The sequence below is a fragment of the Rhinolophus hipposideros genome (genome assembly GCF_964194185.1).
Source record: "Rhinolophus hipposideros genome assembly, chromosome: 2".
NCBI lineage: Eukaryota > Metazoa > Chordata > Mammalia > Chiroptera > Rhinolophidae > Rhinolophus > Rhinolophus hipposideros.
Window position 1 is genome coordinate 107,830,483 of NC_138048.1, and position 16,628 is coordinate 107,847,110.

At 50.1% G+C, this 16,628-nt stretch overlaps 1 protein-coding gene across 1 annotated transcript in view; it reads left to right on the top strand.

Annotated features, from left to right (window-relative positions):
- Positions 1–13,245, top strand: part of UMODL1 (uromodulin like 1) — a gene marked incomplete at both ends in the record, with an annotated part of 54,366 nt that extends 41,121 nt beyond the window's left edge. Inside the window, 8 exons of the mRNA XM_081079574.1 lie at positions 1,416–1,629; positions 3,801–3,938; positions 4,340–4,677; positions 7,226–7,371; positions 7,861–8,097; positions 8,375–8,534; positions 10,287–10,371; positions 13,064–13,245. Of these exons, the coding sequence (XP_080935700.1) occupies positions 1,416–1,629; positions 3,801–3,938; positions 4,340–4,677; positions 7,226–7,371; positions 7,861–8,097; positions 8,375–8,534; positions 10,287–10,371; positions 13,064–13,245 (1,500 nt within the window). The remainder of the gene's footprint in view (positions 1–1,415; positions 1,630–3,800; positions 3,939–4,339; positions 4,678–7,225; positions 7,372–7,860; positions 8,098–8,374; positions 8,535–10,286; positions 10,372–13,063) is intronic.
- Between the last annotated feature and the right edge of the window lie 3,383 nt (positions 13,246–16,628).

A 16,628-nucleotide genomic window follows, 5' to 3' on the forward strand; every position in this document is an offset into this window, starting at 1 on the left:
CCCCCTAGCTCCTGGCTTCCAGAGATGCTGATGGTTTGATTCATTTGTGTATCCATCTTGTCTGGGTAAAGTGATAGTTCCAACACAGCATTAAGCACACGTGGAAATCAGTCCACATGGCTCTAGAGATCACACGCGGGAGCTCCGTTTCCACTCCACATTTCTTGACTGGTCTTTCCTTTTTACACCATTTTCCTTTTGCTTATTTTTGGGGACAGTTTTTTGTTGTTGTTTGTTTGTCTAGAATTTCAGGGGAGCAAATGGTTGTGCAACTTATCACATATGTAGGGCTTTAAGACAAGTTTTGGGAGGTGGAGGGTTAATTTGGAGCCTTGTTCTTTGTAGCTTCCTAACAAGGGACCTGGAAGTTTGCTTTGAGATTGGTTTGAAAAGCACCTAAAGATGACATTAATCCCAGACTGTGACAGACAGATCCCTTTTAGGAAGTCCCAGAAGAGCAACAGAGACACAAGAGAGGGAGGGGGAGATAGACAGAAGACAGATAATGGATGGCGGGATGGATGGATAGATAGACAGACAGACAGACGGACAGATAATAGCTGACTACTCAAATGGTGGTGCTGTTGGCCGTGTGGCTGCAGGCGGCTCCTGGTCTCTCGGGGCTGCTGCAGCCTCTGATGGGTGACAACTGACTAACTCAGGTTGACTGTCCGAAGGCTGGGAAGTGAATCCACCTGTCTGTTCCCTGAGGACCTCCTACAGTGAGGAGGTTTCCTCAGTGAGGACAAAGCCTGGAGGGGTACTCTTCCACAGCAGATTTGCACTGTTTGGACTACTTAAAGCTCAGTACAAGATCCCGTGTCTTCCTGGGCATTTGGCTGTCATGGGAATGATATAGTGTGTGATGTAGGGTTCCTGCAAAGTGATAGAATAAAAAAGCAAGGCTTTTAGAGGCAGGGACAGACTGTCCCCTTAGGGGTGTCCCTGGGGAGGCAGTTTTCAGAAAGGTGCGGAGCAAGAATGGAAAGTGAAGTGCTCTGTAGTATCAGGTGCAAAAGGATTGTTCTAGAAAAGCCAAAGTGGGGGAACGGTGTCCCTCTCCATGACCACTCCTTCCTGCCACCCTCCTCCTCCCCACCATGGCTCTCAGAGGAGGGTGGCAGATCGTAAATGCCATCGTCAGCCTTTAATAAAGGGATAAGCCCCTGGATAGGGCTTTTCCTCTAACCCCATACTGACCGGCTGGTTAGGGGGAACAGGGTTCTTCTCGCTACCAGACCCCACAGGCACTGGGGACCCAGTAGGCAGGAACGGGCCCAGAACTGACCTTGGCATTGACCTTTTTGCCAAGGCCAGCCCTGCTGTTGGCTGGAATTTCAGGAACTGCCCCCTTAGGACATGAACCTGTTTCTTCTGAGCAGGCGGTTCTTCTCATCTGCTCTGCTTCTCTAAAGGTGCGGGATTCCTTGCCAGCCACCATGCGTCAGCACCTGGACGCGGGCGGGGTGCAGCTGGAAGTGACCCGCATCACCAGCGGCAGCGTCGTGGTCGAGTTCAATTTGCTGATCGTCTCAGAGTTGAATGTCCAGGAGGTGTCTGCAGCGTTCTTCGCTGCCTTTCAGAACGCCTCTCTGCTGGAGGTGGTTGGGGGAGACACCTTCATATGGGGTACGTGGGGGCTGGGCCCCGAGGGAGACCCCCCGGGTCTGGAATGAGAGGCAGTGAGAGCCCAGCTCCTGTCTCTGCTTCTGAAAGAGGTCACTGCAGGAGCCTCCCCTTCCTCCCCCTGGGTTAGGACCATCATCTCTCTTGTTGCCATTAGGCTTTTTAGTAAACCATAAACCTTAGCCGTTTAAGGGTGACCTGCAAAGATCCCCAGCATGCTGCTCCCTGGTTGCAGGCTGCGTCCTGCCCCCGCCCCCTCTGCTACCTGTTTCGAAGGGCAGAGGGCAGATTCATCCCTCTCTGCAGCCAGACTTCCTCCCAAGGAGCTCCCAAGGAGACCCTAGTGGAAATAATTGAAAAGGAAGCAGGGAGAAACGGAACTTCAATTCTTTTCTCATGTCATCTTAGCTCGAGCTGTCATAACTAAACACACAGGCTGGGTGGCTTAAACAACACGCATTTATTTCTCATAGTTCTGCAAACTGGAAGCCCAAGAGGTGCCGGCTGGTTTGGTTTTTGGTGAGGGCTCACTTCCTGACATGTAGATGGCCACCTTCTCGCTGTGTCCACAGACAGGAGAGCTCCCTGCTGTCTGTTCTCATAAGGACATCAGTCCCATTGGAACAGGGCCCACCTTGATGACCTCAGCTAAGATTAATTACCTCCTACAGCCCCCATCTCCAAACACTGTCACCTTGGGGGTTAGGGCTTCAAAAGGTTAATTTTGAGGGATCGCAATTCAGCCCAGAGCACATATCCTACTTGAAAAAAAAATGATAAAAGACTTACCGTTACATGTATAAAAAAATCAAAGGCAACATAGATGAATATTTTTCTGATTTTTGGAATGAGAAGGGTTTTCCAAGTTTAAAAGCAGAAGGAAAACAAGCCCACAGAAGAAAAGGATGGAATATTTGACTCCATAAAAATGTCAATCTTTTATATCAAACAAAATACAGGCACCACTATAAAGCAAGAAACAAATGAATTTCAATAATTTGATGAAGAATTACACCTACGTGTAGGGAGATAATATGCGCTGATAAGAAAATACTAAGAACCTGGTAGATACATGCTGTAAAAACCTGAACATACATGAAAGCAGAAACACAAATGACTAACAAAGGTGTAATAATCAAAGGCATTCCCACTAAAATGAGCGACTCTTTTGGCCCAGTTCCAAGAGCCGTTTTCTAAATAACGACACTGATGAAAGTGTGTAGTGAAGCAGGCGCTCGCCCACCGGTGCTGGTGGAAATAGAATTTGCTCTCACTTCCTGGACACCAATTTGACGATACTCAGCAAGAGCTTTAAAAATGTCCCTCCGCTTTGATTTTGGGATGTCACTTCTAGGACTCCTTCCTAAGGAACACGGTTGCAGTTGGGACCATAGTTTATACACAGTGTTTCTTTAAGGGAAAAAATTGGAAATAACCCAGATTCCCCAAATAGGAAGGTATCGAGGAAATTGTGGCGTATCTACCCACAGACTGTTCTGCAAGTATTGAAAACGAGTTTTGTGAAACCACGTATCCTGACATGAGGAAAAGGAAGAAAGGAGGACTGACCTTGTGTATAGAATGAGGTCTTAGCTGCGTCCTAGTCTGTATTTTAAAGGACCAGGACGAGACACATCTCCATGAGAACACTGTTACATTTGGGAGGTGATCTTAGGGTGGGTTTTGTGTTCTTTGCTGAGCTGCTCTGGTTTCTACCCACTTTCTTCAGGAAACCTGCTTTACTGGTAAAAGCAAAGTAACTGAGAGTAGAGGTGAAAGGCAGGTGGGCTGGGGGCCTTCCACCCAGGGCAGTCTTGCTGTCAGGGTCCCACTGCTGAGACCAGGGGCTACGGGTGGGACCTGCTCCGGGGAACCCAGCAGAAGCTGCTCTGCCCAGCGCCCCTCCCAGCCCTGGGTCAGGAACCCTTCTCCCAAACAGTCCCTGCAGCCTCCTGACACCTTCTCCCACCCCCACCCCTGGCAGAAAATCGGGGTGCCACTCTGTCGCTTGAACTCTCCAGAACTGGCCATCGTCATTGTCATTTGATAATTTTCAACTTTGTTTCCTGAGAGGCACTTTCCCCACAAGGCTGTCTGGAAACAGCCATCGCAGACCCCCGCTCTCACCACAACCCTCAACCTCACTGTGACCATTTGTTTTCTAAATGTCGCAGATTACGACGAGTGTGAGAGGCAGGAGGACGACTGTGAGCCAGGGACAGCCTGTCACAACACCCTGGGGTCTTTCACTTGCAGCTGTGTTGGAGGAACCGCTGACTTCCCTATAGAATATTCTGGAAGACCCTGTGAAGGTAACAGAAGACCCTCATTGTCCCTTTATGTAGACAATCTGTTTTTTTAAGGACATTTATTTGCAAAGTGCTGCTTTTCCAAATGAGGTCAAGGAAAATGCACCATATAATTTCGTATAAAACAGCAAGTAAGGAATAGACACAGGAGCTGCAGAAGGAGAAAGACAGCTCCAAACGTCCTCCCTCGGTGCTTTTCACTTCAGAATCGTAGAAAGCAGCCCCTGCCCCTCATGGTGTGTGTGGCTGTGGCTGGCAGCTGCAGGTCCCAGGTGTGCTGCTGTGGGGCGCAGACTGGCTCCCCGTCCTCTAGTCACCCCGTGCCCTTCTGGGCCTGGCCAGGCTCCCATGACTGTCTCTACACATGGACCCACACTTTGCTTTTGTTTCCTCGTGCCTTGCAGGCGACACTTCTGGCAACACAAGCCAGGCCCCCGGGTCCTCTCTGGCCCCTGGCCCAGAGCAGCCCCCCACTGCAGCAGAAACTAGGGCCGCCTCCGTGCAAGGTGCCAGCCCAGCCCCCCAGGGGCTGCTCCCGAAGCTGAACCTGACCAGTGCGGTCAGGGTGCTGTGTGAGATCGAGAAGATAGCCATCGCTGTCGAGAGGCGCTTCCTGCAGCAGGAGTCCATCCCTGAGTCCTCCCTGTACCTGGGACACCCGTCCTGCAACGTGAGTGACAGCAACAGCACACACGTGTTCCTGGTGGCCGGATGGAGCGAGTGTGGAACTCTCGTGCAAAGCGTAAGTCCTGGGTGCAGCGGGCATCTGAGCTGGCCGGACCTCAATATGGGGCAGGTCCGCATTTGACCCAGGGGACCAGGGAAGACTCTGCACCCTGAGGTTGCTGACTCTAAGCGAGGGACCCAGTGAAGGAGTCAGGCTAGGGCGTCACTGGGGACCAGGCTATGCCTTGGAACCAGGAGGGACCTGAGAGCCCCGCCCTGCAGGGGTTCTGGTGCCAAGGGCCTGGGGTAGGCCTCACTCAGAGTCAGGGTTCAAAATATGCTCCCCGTGATTCTGCTGCACAGGCAGGTGGAGAGCCACTGGGAGAGAAAAGGGGGCAGGGTCCATGTGTGTGTGTGTGTGTGTGTGTGTGTGTGTAAGGTTGTGTGTGTGCGAGGGTGTGAGCTGGTGGAGGGTGGCAAGGGCACAGCTGTGACTGGTCGAAAAGCAAGGTGCTGCTCCTGCCCTGGGGGTTCCCGCAGGCTGTTCCCAAGGTTGAGTCAGCACCTCTCCTGCTGTGCTGGTCGAAAAGCCCGGAATCCAGGCTGCCGTCGTCAGCTGTCCGCTCGATTCCTTTGTTTTTCTGAGCTAGACAAACACCTGCTTTAGCACGTACACTCAGTTGGGTTCAGGGCCATTCAGAGCAGAGGGAAATTCGTCCCTCATGAGCCATGCCAGCCCTGGATTCACATGAGTCATTGACGCTTTTTGACATTTGTCAAAAACTAGGATTTTCCTGAAGACTTATTTGGACAAACACAATTACGTACAGTGAGCAGGTTCTGCCTCCCTGTTTTCATTTGTTTGTTAAGCAGTTTCAATTTTATTGACCTCCAGGTTTTTTTTTTTAAAAAAAACAAACAGTTAAATTTATGGCCATACCTCTAAGATTGATTATGATATACAGACCGTGCAGAGTAGGCCCGTAAAGAAATGCAAATTCGTCTGCACCCCCAGAGGTTCACTGGACTATGGATTGTCTTCATAGATACACAGAAAGTTCTTGTGAAGCTAGAAGGAGATTGTCCAGGTTTTCTGAGACACTTTTCAGAATGACCCAAGACACAAAAATGAGCGCCGTTGTGAGGACACACGCTCCAGACTTTGTGTCTCTCCTCCAGCCCAGCGAAGATGAGGCTTCCTGACATAAAACCAATGTGCCGACTGCGAGTTGGCTCTTTAGCTGAAAACCACAGGGCCCGTAAATGTCCTGCAGATAATCAGTCCAAAACATGGACAAATACGAGCCCTTTGCTGTAAGACGCAAACACAGAAGATTAGGTCTCAACTCAAAAGTGTTTAAAGGCTTCCATGTGGGACAAATCAGTTCAGAACCCGCACAAGTTTGCTCCCAGAACCTAACGCATCACTTGTCTCTACAAAGGAAAATGAATTCTAAACGTTAGCATGGTTTTCAGTAATTCAAATGTCACTGTGTATATGAGAACCTAGAGGGACCAGTCATATCCCACAGTGAAAGCATTTTTGAAATAATCAGTGTTACCAATGTTTGCCCAGGTCTGTTTACTAGACACACAAGGAAAATGCACCCTCTAATTTCATATAAAAAAGCAAGTAAGGAGTAGACACAGGAGCTGCAGAAGGAGAAGACAGCTCAAACGTCCTCCTCTCACTTCAGAATCGTAGAAAGGAGCCACGGCCCGTCTCAGTCCTCTGCGTGGCGCCCCACATACACACGTTTTCTTCTCAAGCCCACCGGATTCCTCGTCCATCCAATTCACATGTCCCCTTAGTATTGCTAGTCTCGGGATTTCTATTCTCAGCAAACACTGGCCTGGCAACCTTAGCAGGATGAGATGCTTCATCTTACAGCCCACAATCTGCCTTGATCTCTCGCCCTCCGAAGAGTCCGGCAGCTTCCACTGTGCTTGGCTGTGTATTTCCACCAACTCCCATCGACGCTCTTCATCGTCATCACTTTCAACCCCACCCCTCGCTTCCTCCTTGGGATATTTCTCTTCTGGCTCAAAACCAACTTCCTCTGCACCTTTGTTTATCGGCCTAAGTTCATGAACTTCAAAGGCTGATTTTCCTGGAGCCTCACGTCCACAGGCCTTGTCACTGTCACATGCCCCAATCCTCGTTAGGACCACGTTCTTCTCTTTAGTTGTCTTCTGGATTCTTGTTTTGTTGTCATTTCCCCAGAACAGAGAATTTCGAAGGAGTGCTGAGTGCTTAGTCACAGACCTTAATCAATTTATTTTAACTCCTGATTCCCTGGGTGAGGGCCTCGCAATCTCATTTTCAGAAATATACTTGGGGGTAATTTGGGGAGGAATCTGACCTATTATTTTTGGCGTGTCCCCTCATCTAGTTTGCCTCTGGTTCCCTTCCAGTGAAGAACATGGCACAGGAAACGGGTGACAACCAGTGTCATGACTTCATGCTCTCTTTGACAATTTATGTTAGGAAAAAAATCATTTGGGTTTTTATATTTGGGGGAAAAGCTTTTAAAAAGACCACCCCTGCCCCCAGAGCTGGGGCCCGCAACCGTGCTGGGGTCCTGCTCGGCCCGGGAGCTGGCTCATGCCCTGTTTGTGTTCAGAACATGACAAACACCGTGGTGAGGACGACACTGAGGAACGATCTGTCCCCGGAGGGTATCATCCACCACATGAAGATCCTGAGTCCCATTCACTGCGCCTTCCAGAACGACCTCCTGACGTCATCGGGCTACACCCCAGAGTGGGGGTGAGTGGAGACGTCCCGCCCCACCTCTCGTGACTTCCTTTGGGGTTTCTGTAGGCTTCTCATCACCCGAGGACCCTTCTGAGAGACTGAAGATACAAATGGACGGTGGCCAGGACTTGACTAATTTTTGTCCCCACTGCCAACTCAGGACCAACCAGAGGAAGCCAGATATACTCCCCTAACCAATGGCACAGGCCACCCTGCTTCTGGCAAGCACCCCCAGCTTGCCCATGGTGACGCCCACCAGGGCTCAGCTGAACCTCCCTTTTCTGGTATACAGCTGCCCCTCTCTGCTGGCCTTTGAGATCCCGTCCACACAGGTGACGAGACTGAGCCCCCTGCTACCACCAGCCGGGATAACCAGCCTCTGCTCACTCGTTTGGGTGGTCTCCCTGTACTTCCACACTTGTTTGGAGTTGCTTTTTGGGGAGGCATGGGACCCAGTGGGGTCCTAGGAGGAAACCTCCTGCCAACTGCTTCGTCTTGCAGGGTTTATACCATCATTGAGGACCTCCATGGCGCTGGAAGTTTCGTTACGGAAATGCACTTATTTATTGGAGACTCTCCTATACCTCGAAATTATAGCGTGTCTGCCAGCGATGACGTCAAGATCGAAGTGGGGCTCTATAAACAGAAAAGCAACCTCAAGGTGGTCCTGACCGAGTGCTGGGCCACCCCATCCAGCAACGCCAGGGACCCGGTCATGTTCGGCTTCATTAACAACAGGTAGGGGCTTGGTAGGCACTGGGCACTGCCACCCCCTTGCTGGTGGCCTGCTTTGGGTTCTCTGAATTTTCTAACTAGCACGGGTATGGACATAGGTTTTAGGTAAAGCCCCCAGGAGACCCTCTCCTCTTGGGACTGGAGAGCTAGCCATCCTTGCCTTCCATGGAGGCTGGTAGAGGCATTCTGTGCAATCCGATGTATTGCAAGGAAACTCATCTGGGAACAAGGACAGGAGGGCCAGTTTGTAACTGATGAGTCACCTTTCCTCTCCTCCCAGCTGCCCCATCCCCAACACACACACCAACGTGATCGAGAATGGCGACTCCAACAAGGCCCAGTTTAAGCTGAAAATCTTTTCCTTCATCAACAACTCCATCGTCTACCTGCACTGCAAACTTCGCATCTGCATGGAGTCTCCTGGAACCACGTGCAAAATCGTAGGTGTTGGGTGTCCTAAGCTTCTGCCTGGGTTCTTGGTCCTTGTTGCTATAAGGAGCGTTGCTCTGTCATCAGAAGCCTGGGGCTTGGGCGGCTCAGGTTCCAATTTCTGGGAGGAGGCGCTGGGCCCTGTGGACATGGCCCCTGAAGGGTAGGACATGAGGTTTGGGCAGCAGGCAGCCTTTGCATGGAGGACTGATTAGTTGGATGGCAACGTAAGTCCTTCTTGAGGCCTTACTGACTACTGGCTGTTACCTTCCTGGTCATGATGCTGCCATGCTTCTCCTCAAGGTGACTTAATGCGTATTTAGGTGTAAAGATGCTATTTTAATTTTATGTTATTTTTTAGCAACCCTGCGGGAGCAGTACTGAATCCTTGCCACTGTGGTATTTAATCAGGCTCTTGTCTTTCCCTGTGTGCAGCATTCATTCTGAGATTATGAATAGCCGCATATCCTCATTTCCTTAGACTTTTGACTTTGAAATATGCTTTGCAGCCCTGAGGTTTGAAGACTCTTCTTCAGACCACAGACAGGTGTGAAGTGACTGTCACGTCTGTGGCCGAGGACAGTGGAGAGGGCTCTGCTGGCTGTTGCTTAGGCCACTGCATGTTTCCCTCTCCTTTGGGGGTTAGCTTCTCTCCGATCCTCACAGAACACCTGCAATTTTCCTGGGGGACCCGCCTTTGTGCATCAGTAGGACATGGCTAGAAGAAACCCAATGGTGGCTGATTTTGTTGATGTCACCTTTTCTCAAACAGCACAGCAGGAGGAAAGGGACACAGATCCCTGATGACTGCCAGCTAAGGGTGCATAAGCCTGTTCCTGTGTCCACGAGCCCCTCAGAAATGCTAAGAGTATCAATAGCACTGTAGCACTTTCCCTCGGCAGGGCTGCCAGTTCTCGAATTCTTTACAATATGAGCTCCAAGCATTTCTGTCCAAGTTCCTTTAGGATGGGTACTGTCTTAATTTCCTGTGGCGGCTGTAACAAAGTGCGGCAGACTAAGTGGCTTACGCACTAGAAATTTGTTTTCTCACAGCCTGGAGGCTGGAAGTCCAAGGTCAGAGTGTTGACCTATTGGGTCCTTCTGAGGACGTGAGGGAGAATCTGTACCTGGCCTCCTTCCCTGGCTTGTAGATGGCTGTCTTCTTCCTGTGTCTTCCCTCTTTGCATATCTATGTCCAAATGTCCCCACTGTATAAGGACACCCCCCATGGCCTCATCTTAACTTGGTCGTCTGCAGAGACCCATCTCCAAAACTAGTTACATCCACAGGTCCTGGGGGTAGGACTTCAACATCTTTGGGGGGACATATGCAGCCCACAGCAAGTATATGGTAAGGAAATGCCATCATGTCACTGAGCCTTCCCATGAGGCAAAGCCATTAAAAGGGACAAGTAGCTACAGCCAGCTGTGGACAAGGCAACGGTGACTCTGAGAGCTGTGTTGCGATGTGACCCCCAGGGGCAAAGGGGACAGTGCCGGTAACTGGAGACAGCCCCAGGGGCGGCTGCGTCTCACTGCTCGGGGGGACCTCGCGGGCCTCAACAGCCTCCCATCACGCGGGCCGGAGCTGCAGCCACGTGGCCCAGGCCTGGCAGCCCTCTTCTCCCTGTCTGTGCTCATCCAGCCTGACTTCACCTCTCCAGCAGGAAGACACCTATGAATCAGAATCACCCCTGATAGGGGGTAAGCTTCTCACAAATGTTGTTCAACTAATTTTGAAATTTCTCTCCTTTTACAAAACAGAATTGCAATGCCTTTCGGTCACTGAGAAGCGGTGAGCCATCTGCAACACACCAGACGTCCTGGGGACCCCTCATTCGGTCTGACGGTGAGTGGATGACTTGGTTTAGGCAAGTAAAGAGAAGATGCAGCTACTGCCATTTTGCCAGCATGTAAGCCAAAAAGCAATTATGTGGAACATGGAGCCCTGAAGATTTTCCCAAAAGACTCATAATAGAAATGATGCCAGCTAACGTTCATGGACAGCCCCCGTCTTTCCAGGGCTGCATTTTGCTCTTCACGGGCAGAATGTAATTGCTCCTCTTGGCAGCCCTGGGAAGTAGGATCTATTATCACCCCATGTTGCAGATAAAACGATCGAGGCTTCAGGAAGTTGGCACAAGTTTACCTAATGCAATAATTGAGATGCCTGTCAAGGCTGCAAAGCCTCCTGACCCTGGATAAATGTGCCCAGGGAGTTGTTATGAGGAAGGAACTCAGGCTATCGCCAGGTCAAATTCTGTGTGTGTGTGTGCGTGTGCACATATGTGTGTGCATGTACATGTGTGCATGTATGTGTGGTGTGTGCATTCATCTGTGTGCTTGCATGTGTGTGTGTATGTGTGTGCACGCATGGGAACGTGCCACACAAGGGTACTGTTTTATTTTAGGCTTGGTTAAATCAGAAGTTAAAAAAAAATGGCACTTCCATTCTCCCTCAGTATAAAACTTCCATCAACCAACTCCATTCTCTGTATTTTCGAAACTCACCATCAGTTTTCCAAGAAAACTTTTTTTTTCTTTGTGATCTATCCTATTGTTTTGAGAAAAAAAAATGGTTTGGGGAAATTGTGTGTCTTCAGACAGAAATTGTTAGCTTGTCCCCCAATATCTATTCTCCTCTCCTTCCATAGTCATAGAACCCCCAGTTTTTAGCTGGCGTGTGGCTGCCTGGAATAAAAACTGTAATTTTTTATACATAACCAACCTGGCAGCCAAGTGTGGCCGGCCATCTGAGTAAGTTCTGGCCAATGAGATGCAAATGGGAATGTCCAGTGACAACTTTCTAAGAGCTGCTCTCTTGGAAACGTGTGGTGCCCACCCTTTGCCCCGTCTCCATCATCATTGTGCCACCCTGCTGCGTGACATGCAGGTGACACGGCTGCAGCCAGCCACCATCCTGGACCATGAAGAGCACGGGGACAGGAGCTGGAAGGGCCGAGTCCCGAGGACACCGTGGAGTGAAGCTGCTGGGCCAGGCCTGGGCTCTGACCTGCAGTTTTTATGCGAGAAAGAAATAAACTTCCATGTCCTTCATCACTCCTATTTTGGGTTTTTCTCTTTTTTGCAGCCGCACTTTGATGGCCCTCCTTCCTCTCTGTACTTTCCTGTATGAGAACGTCTGTGTTCTTAGCTGGGGTGGGGTGCTGATCAGGACTTGGAAAGGGAGGGCTTCTCGGCTTCTGGTTCTCATTGAAGCGTTTGGGAAATGACAAAACTCCCAGGTCCCAAGCCCTGGCCCGGCCTGCTAACTCAGTCTGTGGAGCTGGGCTGGTCCCGGGTGTTCACACGGTTCCTCAGATACCTGCAAGCCTGGCTCCTAGGGCGACATTATATCTTCATTTTCTTAAATTGCTGAGAACTGGGGCCCTAACGTGAAATAGAATATATGTGAATTGCATTGCCATTTCTAGACGACCCACCTTATATTTATTCAGATATTACAGACTATGTGAAAACCGGAGTGGAAAAAGCAATGGGCTTGGAGTGAGAAGAGCTGCATTTTAATATAGGATCTCATACTTAGGAGCTATATGGTCTTGGGAAAATTATTGAATCTTCTGAATCCTTTTCATCTACTCCCCCACCCATCCATCCATCCACCCATCCATCCATCCACCTACCCATCCATCCATCCATCCATCCACCCACCCACCCACCCACCCACCCATCCACCCACCCATCCACCCACCCACCCATCCATCCATCCATCCACCCACCCACCCACCCACCCACCCATCCACCCACCCATCCACCCACCCACCCATCCATCCATCCATCCACCCATCCACCCACCCACCCACCCACCCACCCAAACATCCACCCACCCACCCATCCATCCATCCATCCATCCATCCATCCATCCATCCATCCATCCATCCACCCACCTATTCGTTATTTCTATTGTGTGTCAGGCACTGCTCTTTCTCTGCAATATGAGTGTGCTACATTATGCCTCATTTTTATCCAGTCATCCTTTAATGGACACGTGGACTGTTCCCACCTCTGGCTGTTGCGAAGAGTGCTGTGATGAACGGGTGTGCAAGGATTTATTTGAGTCCCTGTTGTCAGTCTTTTGGGTCCACACGCTCCTGTTCTTGTCTCCTGTGGGGCAGCCTGTGCTCCTCCGTGCCGTGGAGCCTGTGAGCAGCCCCGCGGAGCTCTCCACCTCCACCTGCTCCCGGAGGGCCTGTTGCTCCCACATGGCCTCTTCCCCTTGGCCGGTGCGACCCAGAACGTTGGGAATGGTGAATGTTCTGGATGCTGCACTCTCCTGGGCTTGGGAACCCACAGGTACGTGGGCACACACCTCACTGCCAGGGCGCATCAGATGAATCACATCCAGATGATAATGTTACAAAGGAGCGGACACCTGTGGAGAACCTGCTGTGCCCATACTCCATCCTGAGCCCTCACCACGCCGTCCCGGTGCTGGGACCACAGGGCGTACCAGCCCATGGAGATGCGGTGCTCCTGGTTTGGGCACACCTCCCACCTTTTGCCTGTCTCCTCCCCTACAGGTGAGTCTCCAGGGGCAAAACCAGGGCTGGCACCCAGCTACATTGTTCTCATCGTGGTGGCCATCTTTGCCTTGGTGACGGGGGCAGCCGCCCTTCTCATCGTGCGCTACCAGAGGGTGACCGGGAAGTACAACTTCAAAACCCAGTCAGATGACTTCAGCTACCAGGTGTTCCATGACTAGGAGGCCCCGTTGCCCTGAAGGTGGGTGAGGAGCGAGACATGAGACACGTATGTCTGGGGCACGTGTCCTGCCTGAGCCCCCGATGGAGACAGCATAGTGTGTCCCTGAGGCTTTGGCAAAGGTAGATTTGTGGGCGTCAGTGTTTCGTGCCTGCGATTTGTAATAAGAAATATGTATTTGGCCTTTGCCCACTCTTCCTGGCACAGAGCTGCTAAAACCCTTGGTTTCCTAAGTGATGGGAGCAGTAAAGGTGACTTTTGTTATGTTAATGAGACGACTCTCGGAAAGCACACAAGGATGGGGCTAGTTGCCTGTGTGATTAGACGGTTGGAACTTTCAGTCCCACCCCCTTGAGCTTCAGGGAGGGGAGAGGGGCTGGCAGTTGAATCAAGCACAAGTGGTCAACGATTTAATCAAACAAGCCTATGTAAAGAAGCCTCCAAAAAACCGCAAAAGGACGGGGTTCCCGGCGCAGTCATGTAAGATATCTGCGGTTCTCCGGGTGAGGTTCCAGGCGTCCAGCAGTGGGCACAGCAGCGGTGCGGGTCAGGAGGAAAGAGCCTTCTGGGTCACTGATGTCTCCTGCTAGTGGAGTGGGGTGAGGAGCAGCGCAATTCACTTCACCATGATCCTCTAATCGCAAAAAAATGGCCTGCCTCAGGGTCATGCCTCAGTCTCTGGTTTGGGGCCCAAGAGGTTTGGGTCATGAAGGCCCTCTACTTCCTGACACTGCTCCATCCATGTCTCCTGTCAGGGGTACTGTCGTGTGGGACATACCCCCCAGTGACAGACCCCTGCTCCCCATTTCCTCACTGGGGCCAGCAGCTTCCCCAGTCAAAGCCACCTTCCCTGTGTTTGGCTCCTTGTTATCTTGAGGTAACAGCTCTTCGAAACAACTCAGCAAAGTGTGGTAGATGCCTGATGCCTCCTTGAAATCAGGACATTTGTCCCTGAGAGCTCAAGGGACGCCTCCCTCCCCCCAGGCCACACAGCAGAGGCAGATCACAGCACACTTCTGCATCAGGGGAAGTCCCTTGTGGGGTGACTTTGTTTTCATCAGAGAAAGCGTCACCTGCTCTCCTGCTCCCTTTGCTCCAGGCGCGCCTGAGAGCTGTGTACCCATTATCCAGGGTCTCGGAACCGTTACAGCCCCGATGGAAAGGCTAGGCCAGGGCCAGCACCTGAAGCTGGTCACCTCCCTGGAGAGAGTTACAAGGGAATTTCAGTGAATTTTGTTTAATATTTAAATGTGAACCACAATCATGGGGCCAACACTTGTCCTGCTAAATGTCCAAGGAAGCCTGGTGTCTTGGTGTCGAGGCTGGGCTGGACGTCCCCTCCTTGAAATCAAAACACCAGAGGGAATGTTGGCCTCTCTTCTTATTCTCCTGGGGCTTTGGAAAAACAGCTGTAACTAGATCTCACGTTCCTGCAAAAATCTGTTCTTTGAAAAACATCAACCACCCACCCTCCACACACCAGGTTGGCACTCGGCACTGGAGCCCCACTTCGGGGGGTTCTGCATGGATAGCACAAAGGCCCTGAGGATGTAGTCCCCCTCAGGTGTGCGCCAGGCACAGCTGCCCTCTGCTACGCGGCTGCTTCACTCGCTGGAGCCAGGTCACAGGCACCCCGTGTGCCTCCTGGGGGTCACTGCCCGTCTCTCACTATCCAGCCAGCACAGAAGTTGTGTCCTCGGGTTGGTGACAATGCTCTACTACCATACTCTGGGGGTTTGCCTGTACGAGCCTCTCCTTTGCTGCATGCAAACTGACCCAGGTGAGCTCCTTCCTCATGCAGGTAGCTGTGAATCAAGCTCGGTTCTTAATTCATCAAGCATTGATGGAAACCTCTGTCCCACATTCAAAGTTTGGATGAGCCCCAAGATGATGAAGAACACAAACTTCCCCCACCCCCAGGACGCCTGTCGACGACGTAGGTCCCAGGCAAGCGGGCAAGTGAGAGAAACTGTTGGGGAAGTGGGCAACGTGTTGGAGACACCTGGAGCTCCAGACACAGGGATCATCAGACTAAGCGTGACTGCGGTTCTACCATCATCCAAATCTCCACAGCCCCAGAGCTCCCTTTACCATCCATATTGGTCAAAGTGGCCCTTCTTGGTTTTGCTCACCACTGACATCCATCCATCCATCCATCCATCCATCCATCCATCCATCCATCCATCCACCCATCCATCCAGTCAGCCATTCCACACTCTTTGTCAAATACATAATAGTCTTCATTTTCAAAGATATTTGACAGTGCACTTGAAGTTCTTTTAACAATAGGTCAATAATAAATATATTGCTGGTGTTATGTTTAGTAGAATATGCTCTAACTTTTCTCTTGCATCACCAGGATATTGTTTTTATTTACACAGCAGAGCTCAAAAGGCACGCTCTTAATATGAAAATCTTTATAATAAGTAAAAATAACGTAACTTATTCACAATTTTGTATTTTCCCAGCCATGTTCACAGCCATTTTTAAATGTAATCCTGCCACAGGGGGAGGTACTATTTACCCATCACACAATGGATAATCACAGAAGAAATGGGTGAATTATTTACTTAAGGTCACAAAATGAATTAATGAGGAAATGAATCTATAACCTAAAGAGTTTAGTTTAGAATTTTCTCCATTATATCATGTTAACAGATAATGCTTTTTACTTAAAATAAATCAAATTGTATTTGATAGCTAACACTATACAGAAAGTATAGTGTTTTTCTTGATAAATTTAGAATTATAACACAATCTTTAATTTTTAATTCATGAGATTAATTTTGTTGAATGTGATTAACTGCCATTAATACAAACATTCGGGGAAAAGTGAGTTTTTTGATTTATTGGCTATTCTCAGAGTCAGTAAAGAATTATACTATGTAACACTGCAGATAACCAATTTTGAACAAGTAGAATAAACTGTATGTGACATTGAAACATGATGGTGCCGACTGCTCTGTTTGGTTCAGATACTCACCCAGCGTCCTGCAAGGGCCAGGAGCTGGGCTGGGCCCTGAGGGCTCCAGGAACCTGTCACTGCCTCTTCTTGACCTGCATCCATTTGTTCTGACATCCGCTCAGGACATATGACTTACTTTTCTTGAAGAAGAGACACTAAACATGCAATAACCCAGGTTTGGAGCCCCGTGGCTGTGTGACTCTTTGGACTTGAAATAAAGTAGTTGATGTGCATTTAAAAACTCCATCTTTAAAACTTCACCTACCATTCTCATGTAATTGCAAGAAATAGGTGGTGTTTATTCACCTGTGTTCTCCGTAATACAGTGGTACCTCGGTTTTCTAACGTAATCCGTTCCAGAAAACTGTTCGAGTTCTGAAACGTTCGAAAACCGAGGCACGATTTCCCCATAGAAAGTA